General features: G+C 46.8%; 1 protein-coding gene across 1 annotated transcript in view; it reads right to left on the bottom strand.

The window, feature by feature from the left end:
* DLEC1 (DLEC1 cilia and flagella associated protein) overlaps positions 1–13,230 on the bottom strand; it is a 778,557-nt gene that overhangs the window by 222,539 nt on the left and 542,788 nt on the right. The window contains exon 28 of the mRNA XM_029587026.1: positions 5,291–5,358. Coding sequence (XP_029442886.1) covers positions 5,291–5,358 — 68 coding nt within the window. The remainder of the gene's footprint in view (positions 1–5,290; positions 5,359–13,230) is intronic.

The raw sequence follows: 13,230 nt of genomic DNA, 5'->3' as shown, positions 1-13,230 counted from the left end.
CTGAAGACTGGAGGGTGGCCAATGTAACCCCAATATTTAAAAAGGGCTCCAGGGGCAATCCAGGAAACTATAGACCAGTGAGCCTGACTTCAATGCCAGGAAAAATAGTGGAAACTATTCTAAAGATAAAAATCATAGAGCATATGGAAAGACATGGTTTAATGGAGCACACACACATCAGCTTACTCGAATGGTGTGTGTGTGTATATTTTATTTTACTTTACCTCTAATAGATTGGAACAACAGAGGACAAGACTTAAGTGTTAATTTATCTTATAGCCGATATACTTAAAGTAGACATGACTTATCACAACCACTAAGTAATATTTAATATGAAACTATGTTACAGTATTTGATGGCACCTGTTTAGTTAATATAACTCAACACATTTAAGTTTGAAATTATGTGCCTTACTGTGAACCATTGTGACGGCAACTAGCTTAACGACGGTATAGAAAAGATTTTAAACAAATAAACAAAAAAATAAATAAATGTTTATTTATTTAATTAACAGTTTTTATATACCGATGATCGTTGGGAACATCTCATCGGTTGACAAGAAACAAAAATGCAGCAACAAGCTTTACAGCAGACACTGAACTGTTGAGAAGGAGGGGGGGGGAAGGGGCAGGGGGGGGGGGGGTGGAAACTTGGAGGAGAGGGGAAAAAGATAGGGAGTTACAGGGGCATAAATTAAACATTGAATATTAACAAGAGCATATAGATAAGAATCAAATATTCACAGTGAGGAATTAAAGACGATGTATATTACCATAAATTGAGTGGGTTAAACTGACATTGTACTTCTATGAAGCTACAACATTGGTTATGTTTCATCAGATAGGATGCGGCACAGGGGTAAGTCGCACAAAAATATGTTACAAAGGGTTAAGTTACATAAGGGAATGGGTTGCAGAGGGTATATTGAACAGTGGTAATAGGGGAAGACCGGGGGAATCTGTGCAGATGCAAGAGGTGTGGGTGTGTAGCTATGTGTAAGCTTGCTTGAAGAGCCAGGTCTTCAGGTTCTGCTTGAATTTTTTCGGGCAAGATTCTTGGCGGAGGGAGGAAGGTAGCTTGTTCCATAGGGCGAGCCCCGCAAGGGAGAATGCCCGGTCTTTGGTGATGGGGTGCGTAACGTAGCTAGGTGTTGTTTTCTGGTAGGTCTGTCGGTATTGCGGAAGGTGAGATGTTCTTTGAACCAGTGCATGTTTTGGTTGTGAAGGGATTTGTGGATGAGAGTGAGGGATTTGTAAGCGATTCTTGAATTAACTGGTAACCAGTGCAAATTTTTGAGGACAGGGGTGATGTGATCGTTTTTGTGGGTGTTGGTGAGGATACGAGCTGCTGCATTTTGGAGTAATTGGAGAGGTTGGATCGAGCTTTTGGGTAAGCCCAAAAGCATTGCATTGCAGTTGTCAATTTTCGATAGGATGATGGCTTGGAGTATTGTACGAAAGTCGTTGAGGTGTAAAATGGGTTTAAGTTTTTTTAAGGTGTGTAATTTGAAGAAACAGTCTTTAAGTGTGGCGTTAATGAAGTCCTGCCTAACAAATCTGCTTCATTTTTTTGAAGGGGTTAATAAACATGTGGATAAAGGTGAACCGGTAGATGCAGTGTATTTGGATTCCCAGAAGGCATTTGACAAAGTCCCTCATGAGAGGCTTCTAAGAAAACTAAAAAGTCATGGGATAGGAGGCAATGTCCTTTCGTGGATTACAAACTGATTAAAAGATAGGAAACAGAGAGTAGGATTAAATGGTTAATTTTCCCAGTGAAAAAGGGTAAACAGTGGAGTGCCTCAGGGATCTGTACTTGGACCGGTGCTTTTCAATATATTTATAAATGATCTGGAAAGAAATATGAGTGAGGTTATCAAATTTGTGGATGATACAAAATTATTCAGAGTAGTTAAATCATAAGCGGATTGTGATACATTACAGGAGGACCTTGCGAGACTGGAAGACTGGGCATCCAAAGGGCAGATGAAATTTAATGTGGACAAGTGCAAGGTGTTGCATATAGGGAAAAATAATAACCCTTGCTGTAGTTACATGATGTTAGGTTCCATATTAGGAGCTACCACCCAGGAAAAAGATCTAGGCATCATAGTGGATAATACTTTGAAATCATCGGTTCAGTGTGCTGCAGCAGTCAAAAAAGCAAACAGAATGTTAGGAATTATTAGGAAGGGGATGGTTAACAAAACAGAAAATGTCATAATGCCTCTGTATCGCTCCATGGTGAGACCGCACCTTGAATACTGTGTACAATTCTGGTCGCCGCATCTCAAAAAAGATATAGTTGCGATGGAGAAGATACAGAGAAGGGCAACCAAAATGATAATGGGGATGGAACAGCTCCCCTATGAGGAAAGGCTGAAGAGGTTAGAGCTGTTCAGTTTGGAGAAGAAACGGCTGAGGGGGAATATGACAGAGGTCTTTAAAATCATGAGAGGTCTTGAACGAGTAGATGTGAATTGGTTATTTACACTTTCGGATAATAGAAGGACTAGGGGGCACTCCATGAAGTTAGCAAGTAGCACATTTAAGACTAATCGGAGAAAATTCTTTTTTACTCAACGCACAATTAAGCTCTGGAATTTGTTGCCAGAGGATGTGGTTAGTGCAGTTAGTGAAGCTGGGTTTAAAAAAGGTTTGGATAAGTTCTTGGAGGAGAAGTCCATTAACTGCTATTAATAAAGTTGACTTAGGGAATGGTCTCTGCTATTACTGGCATCAGTAGCATGTGATCTTCTTGGTGTTTTGGTACTTGCCAGGTACTTGTGGCCTGGTTTGGCCTCTGTTGGAAACAGGATGCTGGTCTTGATGGACACTTGGTCTGACCCAGCATGGCAATGTCTTATGTTCTTATGTCATGTACAATATTATATTTGCTAGCAATTATAACGGCTTCTTATGAAAAATCAAAAACTTGAATAGGAATAATGACTTCTTGTGTGACATGTCAAAAACTGTTTCATTGAGACTAAGGGCCTGTGGGTACCCATATCACACCTCAAGTCCGCTGAACAACAGTAAATATGCAGTACTTCTTCCCTGCTCAGTAAATTCACAGAATATATAAACCTAACAATTTTAAAGAATAAAACAAATGTTATTTCTTTTTTGAAAAATAGAGGAATGTTTACTTTTCTAATGAAAATTGCATCACAGATTATATCAAGAAAAAATTGATCTTGCAGCACACCAAGTCACAAATATGTCAGTAACACAGGTGATGTTGGCAACAGCAGTGAGCCCAAAACCTGCAGAATCATGAGTTAAGCTGAAGTCAGGCATACCAATAATTAAAGTAAAACATTCAAAAGCAGCAAAATAATTACATAATACAAATTAAGCTAAAGTTAGATATTTCCATAGTGAAATTAAAATACTAACTAAAGTAAAACTAAGCATATACCAAAGGAGCCTATTTACTGTTGCGTTCGTGCCTCTTCTCGCCCCTCGCTCCACCCTCTCTACCTGGGATGCGACTCCCTTCGGCTCTGACGGACAGATGTGGCCACGGCTTCTCTCCGCCTCCTTGGTCCCGGTTCCCCTGGGCTGGCCTGACGCTACGGATCCGCGCACGCTCCAGATTTGTACCAGCAAGGGCGCGAACCTGGGAGGTGTCTCCCCGTAGTGACGTCATCCATTTGCACTTTAAAAGGTCTTTGTTTGCTCTACCTTGGTAACATCAAGCTAGGTTGAGAGAACATTGCACAAATATCATCTTTGAGTGAGTTTCCTCACTCCGAGGGTCATCAAATCTTCATAAGAGAGCAATGTTCTGTTCGTACGTCTCACTTTGAATGTCAAAGTGGCCCCTAACCCCTACACTAATACCTAAACCTCACCTCGAGTTACTAGGTGGGCCACCCATAGAGATATAAATACCTATCTAGTATTAGGGCAATATGGCTAGGCTCAGGCTCTCTCTTTCTCAGTACAATAAAGCCTTTTCGCACAGCGAAACGGCTTTATTGTACTGGATTTGCATTGCACCATACGTTATGGTGCTATCGCGTGTATTAAGGCGTTTTCGCATGCGTTAAAGGTGCTTGATAAATGACCCTATAAGGGCTTAGCACATGTGTAACTGCAATCAATAGTGTTCATTTTAAAAACTACCTCCATATTTTAGAAGAACTCCTAAGTTGTAAGTTCAAATTCCTTCTATCATTGAATCATTGAAGAATGGGGATAACGTATGGTAATTTATAGTAAAACATTTTTGTATGATGGCAACCTGCACAGTGCAGCAGTTACAACTAGCCAATGGTACATTCAGCAGATCCATCTGGGTATATTTTATAGTTAACATATGTTTTAGCTTTCTGGCTGTTCACATCATTTGATCAAGTTCACTTATGAAGGTGGTAGGGCAGGGACAGTCTGTTCTTGTACTTCTTCTGTGCACCGCATAAAGGAATGAATAAAGAAACGTTGGGAAGGGGAAGTCTGATCATCACCAGATTTTATGGTTTGGATGGGGCCTCCTTACTCTAAGGGTAACCTGCACAGAGCAGCAGTTATAACCCTAAGTACTTTGCTGGGCAGATTGGATGGACCATTTTAGTTTTTATCTGTCATCATTTACTATGTTACTATGACACTATACATAAAATTGGCTCAAATTACTTTATCTCCCTATACCTCAATTTACCTAAATGTAGAGGAGGAACAATAACACAACACTTTGTCTTCGCTCTTCATCCTTTTGGAAGCTTTCAAGCAATCTGGGTGCCAGATACGTGCCATTAGGACTGCCATGCAGGATACACTGACTTTGTCTTGGAGCCGGCTTCTGCTCATTGGGTCTGCAGGGGCTAAGGATGCTATACTGATAGCATTCACAACTGGCAAGGAAAGGGAAGCTTAGCCATTGTGTAACAGTGAGACTTATGATTGGAATTCATGGCATGCAGGTTCTGGGTTCTGAAGGGAGCTGCAGTCTGTGGCACCCTGCCAATGGCTGCTGTTAAGCTAGCTGGGCTTTAGATGGAGGAGGGAAAGGGAATATAAACTGGGGGCTGCAAATGAAGACGAATTGGTGACAGTTCTAAGTGATATGCAAGTCCACAAGAGCCAGAGGAAGCCGTTACGCCCCCACCCAAAGGGAAACAAAACATCATTATATCAGTCACTATAGAGGTGGCTAGATGTACACTTTCAAAGTAATAACCTGGAAGTCACAAAGGGATACCTTTTGGATAAAAGGTACTACATAAATACAAATTATTACTGTCATTACTCAAAAGTCACTGTATAGTAATCAGTTTTCATACCATATTGTGCTTTGTTGGCTGCATGAATTTCAAATCGTTTTGTTCTTTTCATCAAGGAGGCTAATGAACTTTAATACAGAAAAATATCATGTTAAAAACTGCAATAAATATTTCCTTGCAATATAAAATTATCCTTACAAATAATCTTAGCCTCAGAGAAGTATCTAAGAGTAATATTTTCTCAGCTGTGCTATTTTTGGCTTGCACAAATAATAGTGCTATATAACAAGAAGCTGGACACATATGGTAAACCTTGCTAACACGGCTGTGCTAAGCAGAGGTGCTTACCTATAACAGGTGTTCTCCTAAGGCAGCTGGATGTTAGTCCTCCACATGAGTGACATCATCAGATGGAGCCCAGCATGAAAATCTTGTTAAAGATTCTAGAACTTTGACTGGCACTCTGAGCATGCCCTAGTCTATGCGTCCAAGTGGGGTCCCTCTTCAGTCTCTTTTTTTCTGCAGAGCTGTTGTCTCGTGGTAGTGGCGCTCGTGCTCTTTTTCTTGGAAAACTTTTTTAGCTAAATTTGTGATTTTTCCCATGCCGGGTTCCTCGATGGTTCCCCTGCCTTCAGTCAATCTAGAGGTGCGGTAAGTTCCTTTTGTGTGCTCAGTTCCCGATAGTGGTGTCCTTCGGGGCCTGCTGGCCATCGACCATTTGCAAATCTTGTTTTTTGTTCGGTATGGCATCATTGGGTTTTCGTTGGTGCCCCCCAGTGTCCTCAGACAATGTCCATTACAGATCCACACGACATGTGCATCCTTTGCCTGGAGTTGTCCCACGACGTTCAAGGTTGCCGTCTGTGTGACAATATGACATCAAAGGACCGGCATGCTCGCCTGGACAACATGGAGATTTTCAGGCCCAAGAGGTCTGAGTCCTCTACGTCGGCAATGACCTCGACACCAAAGGATCATGGGGAACCAATCCCTCACCTTCCAGCCCTCCACAGGTCTCTCAGGAGGAGTAGGGGACTGGGGACTAGGGATCGGGCTTCCATTGCGTCCTGCGCATGTGTAGCCGACCGCCATATGGCTCAGCAGGCGGAGGAACTGGTGAGCGGAGACATGGGGGCAACCGGAGATGTGTCAGCGGTGCTCAAAGTGCTGCAAAGCGTTGAGATGCCGAAGCCACCGGCCCCCATACCGGAGCCCGAGCCTCCACCATTAAACACAATGGTGACTTTATCAATAAGTGGTCGATATATGTGTTACTGAATCAATGCAGCTGTGTAAGTGAAACTCAGCCAGGGTTGGGCTCTTTTATCTTTGACGATTGTGCGAATAAAGTTCTTCTAACCTAAGACGACAAGTCTATACTACATTTCTTCTGCCAAGGTTCTGGGATGCCTGTTGCCACTGTGACCATGCATAGACAGGCCAAAGGGATGACATGGACAAATGCAGCCATGTGACCCAAAAGACGAAGCAGCAGACAAGCAGAAACCTGTTGATGGCTGCGGACCAAATTCACTAGCGACGACAGAGCAAGCGCTTGATTGCGGGACAGAAACCCCTTTGCCTGAACCATGCCCCAATGAAGCCCAGATGTGTTGACAGATTGAGTTGGGACTTGGGGTAACTGATGACAAACCCCACAGACTGCATGTTGCACTGGTGGTGGACCCTTGGCCTGAGCTGGGGTTGATGCTACTCATAGGGCAAGCCCCAAAGGTCCCCACCGTCGGGAGGCAGAGTAGGCCGGGAGACAGGCCGACTGGAACTTCGCCAATACCAGTCCTCGTTCCACGCAGGTTGATCCCTTGGGTGCCGGGGCCGGCTGGTCTTAGGCAGGCCTCTATCAGATGAATCCCAGTGGATGTTTGAAGTAGGCAGCCAGAGACCAGCAGAAGTATAGGAGGGATCTAGACAGGTCCGGAAGAGGCTGGAGTCCAGAGGCCAGGGCGTCAATGATGGACCAGAGTGCAGGGATAGGTGTCTGAAGAGATACCAGAGGCGAGGTCAGGAACAGGCTGGAGTCGGGGCAGGCGGCAGAGCTAGGCAAGGTACAACAGAGCAAGGGTCAAAGCCAGAAATCAGTCCTGAGCATAGTCCAACGAAGCAAGGGTCAAAGCTGATATGATGTATCCATGAATACCGGTCTAAAAAAGCTCTAAATAAATACAAAAAAAAAAAGAAATAAAAAGCCAGTAATCAGACCTGAGCGTAGTCCAATGAAGCAAGGGTCAAAGCCAGTAATCAGTCTTGAGCATAGTGCAAAGAAGCAAGGTTCAAAGCCAGTAATCAGTCCTGAGCGTAGTCCAACGAAGCAAGGGTCAAGCCGGTAATCAGTCCAAGCGAGGTCCAATGAAGCAAAGGTCAAGCCAGTAATCAGTCCAAGGCAGAGGCTAGGTAGGAACAAGGAATGAAGTCAGAAACAGGAACAGGCAATGGAGCACACGAATAGCGTGGAGACCTGTTGCCAAGGCAAGGAGTGAATTGCAGGCCCTGCCTTAAATAGCGGGGCCCGATGATCTCATCATCATTGTCATCATTGTCATATTTCAGGTTAATATACTATGTTAAAGTTACTATCATCTCTTCTTCTTGCTCCTAGTTGTACGCCTCCCTGTTTTATTGTAACTGTAACTATTTTATGTTTAGCACATGTTATTATCTCGTTCACTGTTCTGTTTATCACCCCACTGTTTATTGTAAACCGGCATGATGTGATACTCTCACGAATGCCGGTGTAGAAAAAACTAAACTAAAATAAATAAATAAAATCATCTGGAGCCACAGGTTGGTTTCCTGCTGCGGCCCCTTTAAAGGCCCACGGGGCACGTGCGCGCATGCCTAAGAGGAGGCAGGACGCTGGACGGCGGCGTCTCCCCGCGGCACACATGGGGAGTCCTGCCGGGAGCCGGAGGGGTCCGTGGAGCAACTGGGAGCGTCTGAGGAGGCAGCAGGGGTGTGGGAGTGCAGGCAGCTGCACACCGCTGCCAGTGAGGACGGGCCAGATCCGGGAGCCGGGCACCGGAGGTGAGTAGGCCCAGTCGCGGGCCTGCCGAGGCCGGGACACGCAACACTGCAGCACCTGGATGATCAGACGTAAGGATCGAAGCACCCTCTGCTGGGTTGCACTTTTTACCAGCCAGTCATCCAAGTAGGGGAACACGTACAACCTGTCGTTGGAGGTGAGCCTCCACTACTGCCAAGCACTTGGTGAAGACTGGGGAGGCTGACGCAAAGCCAAATGGCAACACTTGATACTGGAAGAGATCCTTTCCCATCACAAAGCAAAGATACTTCTTGTGACCTGGGAAGATTGCAATGTGGGCATAGGCATCTTTCATGTTGAGGGAGCAGAGCCAGTCTCCTCCGCTTATGAGCGTGATCAAGGTGCCCAAAAAGACCATCTTGAACCTTTCTCTTTGAAGGAATTTGTTCAAGGCTCTAAGGTTAAGAATAGGGCGGAGGCCCCCAGTACTCTTTTGAATCAGGAAATACCAAGAGTAGAACCCTCTGCCTCGCTGGCACAGGGGAACGGGTTCTACCGCTCCAGCCATTAGAAGGGTGAAGAGGTCTGTTAAAAGTATTTCCTGAGGAGCAGATGAAGCCCACGATGGACATGGGGGAGAGTCCACAGGGATGTCCCTGAAGTTCAGCTGCTACCCTTGTCGAACAATGATGAGAACCCACTGGTCTGACGTAACGTGCGGCTAGCAATACGCAAAATGACACAGCCTGCCTCCGACTGGAGGGCAGGATGCCGAGGGTAGCAATCTGATTCACATTCCCTCATTTCCAGTCAAAACACTGTGGCGGGGTTCTGCTGGGGGGTTGGCTGAGGCCTGAGGGCCCACTCCTGACAGGAATGACCTCTGGAACCAGCTCAGGGTGTGCGGGCCCACCAGGCAGGAAGATAGTATTTCCTCTAGCGATAGGACTTCCTTGAGCTTTGTCGTGAGGATTTTCTGACTGAGGATGGTGGGTCAGAAGCACTAGCCGACAGATATTGAAGGGTCTCGTGGTGGTCCACCACGTCCCTGAACTTATCTCCGAAGAGATTCTCACCCGTTCAGGGTAGATCTGCCAGCTTTTCTTGGACCTTTGACTGAAGGTCAGAGGCATGGAGCCAGGTCATCCTGTGGGCACCAATGCCTGCTGCAACCACTCTCGCTGCCATTTTGAAAACATAAGTGGACTTCACCTCATGTTTTCCTATCTCCAGACTCTGCTGTACTACCTCTGAGAACGCATCTTGCTGCTGTTGATGCAGGCTCTCTGACAGCTCTTAGACCTGCTTCCATACGTTCTGGTTATACTAGCTTCCTCACTAAGGTCCTCTGTGGGCTGACATGGATGGTCCCTGTCCAGACCTTTAGGTTTTGGCACTGAGGGTATCGACGGTGCCGAGGGCATTAAAGGCAACGATGGCAGCAAGATCCCTGATGGCCCAGGAATGGGATCAGGAAACTCCGGCCTCAGGGCCAGTGGCCCTGAATGCGCCGACGGCCACAACAAGTCTTCCTCCTCGGAGGACCCAATGATGGGTATCGCTCAAGAGGGGGGCATCAGAAGCCGCTGAGGAACCGATGGGCCTCTAGGCAACGGCTGCGTTGGAAGGACGCCTAAAAGGACATCCAGATGCTCTAGCAGGGGCGCCAAGAGAGACTGTGTAGACTCTGTCATCGGCATTCCAATGACAGTGGCATTTCGATACACTGCAGGGCTCGGAGCACCGCCAGCTGAACCCTGCGATCCAACTTCACCTGAAAGTTCAGTGAAGTTAGGACAGAAGGAGGAGGAAGAGGAAGCATCATCAGAGCTTCCTTGGAGCCCTGAGGAGGTTCGGTGACTACCACCATCATCAGTGGGGGAATGCCTGGGACTCCCAGGTCTAATAGAGGACGATGAATCTTCCCCATGGGGTTGCTTCGGTGGCAGCATGGTGGCCACCGATGCCACACCGGTCGTGGGGCCGATCGTCTACAGTGATCGGTGATGATGTTTGTGGGACTTTTCACAGTGCTCAGCCCGGTGTTTCCCTAGCAGCAAGAAAGCTGAAGATCCCGTCTTGGAGTGCGATGACACCAGAGATGACTTATCTCCGGCTCCTGTCTCTTGAGACAGGCCTGCTTCAGGAGTGGAAAAGAACAGCATATCTAACGGCTCCTCTTGGCGTCGACGCTGGAGTAGATGGATCAGACTTTTTGGACCCCAAAAGCTTTTCCATTTTGTCCAGCCGGGCAGATGCCATCTTTGAACAGATGACATCTGCGGACATTGTACGACACCCCCAGGTAAAGAATACAGACCTCATGCGGATCAGTAACAGACATGGTCCGCGGGCACTGTGGGCACCATCGAAAACTGGACAATGCCATAATAAACAGCCGGAGACCACCGAGGAGTAACACACGGGGAATTGATTGCAACGAAAGGAAAAACAAACACTTACCACGCCGCTGGACAGAGCACCGACCGGAGAAGAGGGACCTGGTGCAGACATAGTCGAAAAAACAACTGAGAACACTTCTGAAGAAAATTGATGAGCAGAGATCCACCACAGCGAGGCAACTACTTTGTAGAAAAAAAGAGACTAAAGAAGGACCCCACGTGGACACATGGATAGTACGTATGTTCACTGTGCCAGTGAACGTTCTAGAAGCTTTGACAAAAGATTTCGGTGCCGGGCTCCATCTGTTGATGTCACACATCTGTGAGGACTACCATCCTGCTTGTCCTAGGAGTAAGCAAATATTGCTTACCTGTAACAGGTGTTCTCACAGGACAGCAGGATGTTAGTCCTCACAGATGGGTGACATCATCAGGATGGAGCCCAATCACGGAAAACGTCTGTCAAAGTTTCCAGAACTTTGACTGGCCCCTACTGGACATGCCCAGCATGGCACCAACCCTGCAGCCAGCAGGGGTCCCCCTCCAGTCTTATTTGAAAGCTACAGGCAGTGCCGAAAAATAAAACAACAAAACGTTACGAACCCAACACCACGGGGCGGTGGGCGGGTTTCATGAGGACTAACATCCTGCTGTCCTGTGAGAACACCTGTTACAGGTAAGCAACATTTGCTTTCTCACAGGACAAGCAGGATGGTAGTCCTCACATATGGGTGAGTACCGAGCTGAGGATGTCCGAACATGCACCAAATGTACCCAACAGCGTGCAACAGGCACAACAACAGGGGTGGAATTTGGTAGAGGGCATCCTGAACCCCACAGGGCAGGTGGAAGGGTGTTGGTACGTCACATTGGAAACAGGTTACGCAGGACAGACTGGCCGAAGATGGAATCTTGTCTTCCGGCTTTGTCCAAGCAATAGTGGGCTGCGAAAGTATGGAGGAACTCCAGGTCGCAGCCCTGCAAATGTCAGAAAGCGGCACTGATCGAAGGTGTGCTACTGAAGTCGCCTTGGCCCTCACAGAGTGTGCTTTAACACGGTCTTGAAAAGGAATGCCTGCTTGCTGATAGCAAAAAGATATGCAGTCCGCTAACCAGGAGGAGAGAGTCTGCTTACCCACCGGTTGCCCTAATTTGTTGGGATGGAAAGAGACGAATAACTGAGTGCTCTTCCTGTGGGCAACTGTACGGTCTAGGTAGAACGCTAGAGCCCGTTTACAGTCAAGGGTATGCAGAGCCTGTTCCCCTGGATTGGAATGGGGCCTGGGAAAGAAGGTAGGTAGTATGATGGATTGATTTATGTGAAACTCCGAAACTACCTTAGGTAAGAACTTAGGGTGAGTGCGGAGTACCGCCCGGTCCTGCAGGAGTTTAGGGTAAGGCAGATAGGTAACTAGGGCCTGTAACTCACTAACCCTGCGAGCTGAAGTGATAGCCAAAAGAAAAATCACTTTCCATGTGAGATATTTTAGGTCACAGGAGTGAAGAGGCTCAAATGGTGGTTTCATGAGCCGACCGAGAACCAGATTAAGGTCTCAAGAAGGGGCTGGAGGACGTAAAGGTGGCTTGATATGGAGCAAGCCCTTTAAAAAGCGTGTTATGAGGGGTTGTACTGATATAGGAACATCCCCAACACCTTTATGGAAGGCGGCTACCGCACTGACATGCATTCTGATGGAAGAGGTCTTTAGACCTGATTCCGACAAATGCCAGAGATAGTCCAAAAACCTTGGGATTGGACAGGAAAAGGGATCAAGGGACTGAGAGGTGCACCATGATGTGTACATTTTCCATTTATAGGAATAAGATTTTCTTGTGGAAGGCTTCCGTGAAACAATCAGGACACGAGAAACCGAATCTGAAAGGTTAAGTGGTTGAAGGATTAAACTTTCAACATCCATGCCGTCAGAGACAAGGCCTGGAGATTGAGATGGCGTAGGCATCCGTTGTTTTGAGTGATCAGATGCGGGTCCGTTGCCAAGGGAATGTGCCTGCGGATGGAGAGATCCTGAAGTATTGGAAACCACACTTGGCGTGGCCAGTGAGGTGCTATCAGGATCATAGTTCCTTTGTCCTGACGTAACTTCACGAGAGTCTTCGAGAGAAGAGGAAGTGGAGGGAGTGCATAAAGCAGACCGGTTGCCCATGAGAGGGAGAATGCGTCTCTGGGCTGAGAGTGTTCACTGCGAATGAGGGAGCAGTAGTTGTCCACTTTGTGGTTCTGAGGGATGCAAAGAGGTCTATCTGAGGATATCCCCATTGTTGGAAGATGGAGTTCGCTATCGAGGGGTTGAAAGACCACTCGTGCGGTTGAAAGACGCGACTCAGCTTGTCTGCCAGTACATTGTCCACTCCCGGCAAGTAGGTGGCCCTGAGGTACATCGAGTGGGAGAGCGCTTCCGCCCAAATCTGCGCAGCTTCCTGACACAGAAGGAAGGAGCCTGTGCCTCCCTGCTTGTTGATGTACCACATGGCCACCTGGTTGTCCGTCTGAATCAGGATGACATGATTTGATAGGCATTCCTGAAAAGCCCTGAGAGCATATCGCATTGCTCGAAGTTCTAGGAAGTTTATTTGAT

The sequence above is a fragment of the Rhinatrema bivittatum genome, chromosome 2, assembly GCF_901001135.1.
Source record: "Rhinatrema bivittatum chromosome 2, aRhiBiv1.1, whole genome shotgun sequence".
Taxonomy (NCBI): domain Eukaryota; kingdom Metazoa; phylum Chordata; class Amphibia; order Gymnophiona; family Rhinatrematidae; genus Rhinatrema; species Rhinatrema bivittatum.
Note: the sequence above shows the minus strand (reverse complement) of the source record. Positions and strands in the feature narration are given on the sequence as shown.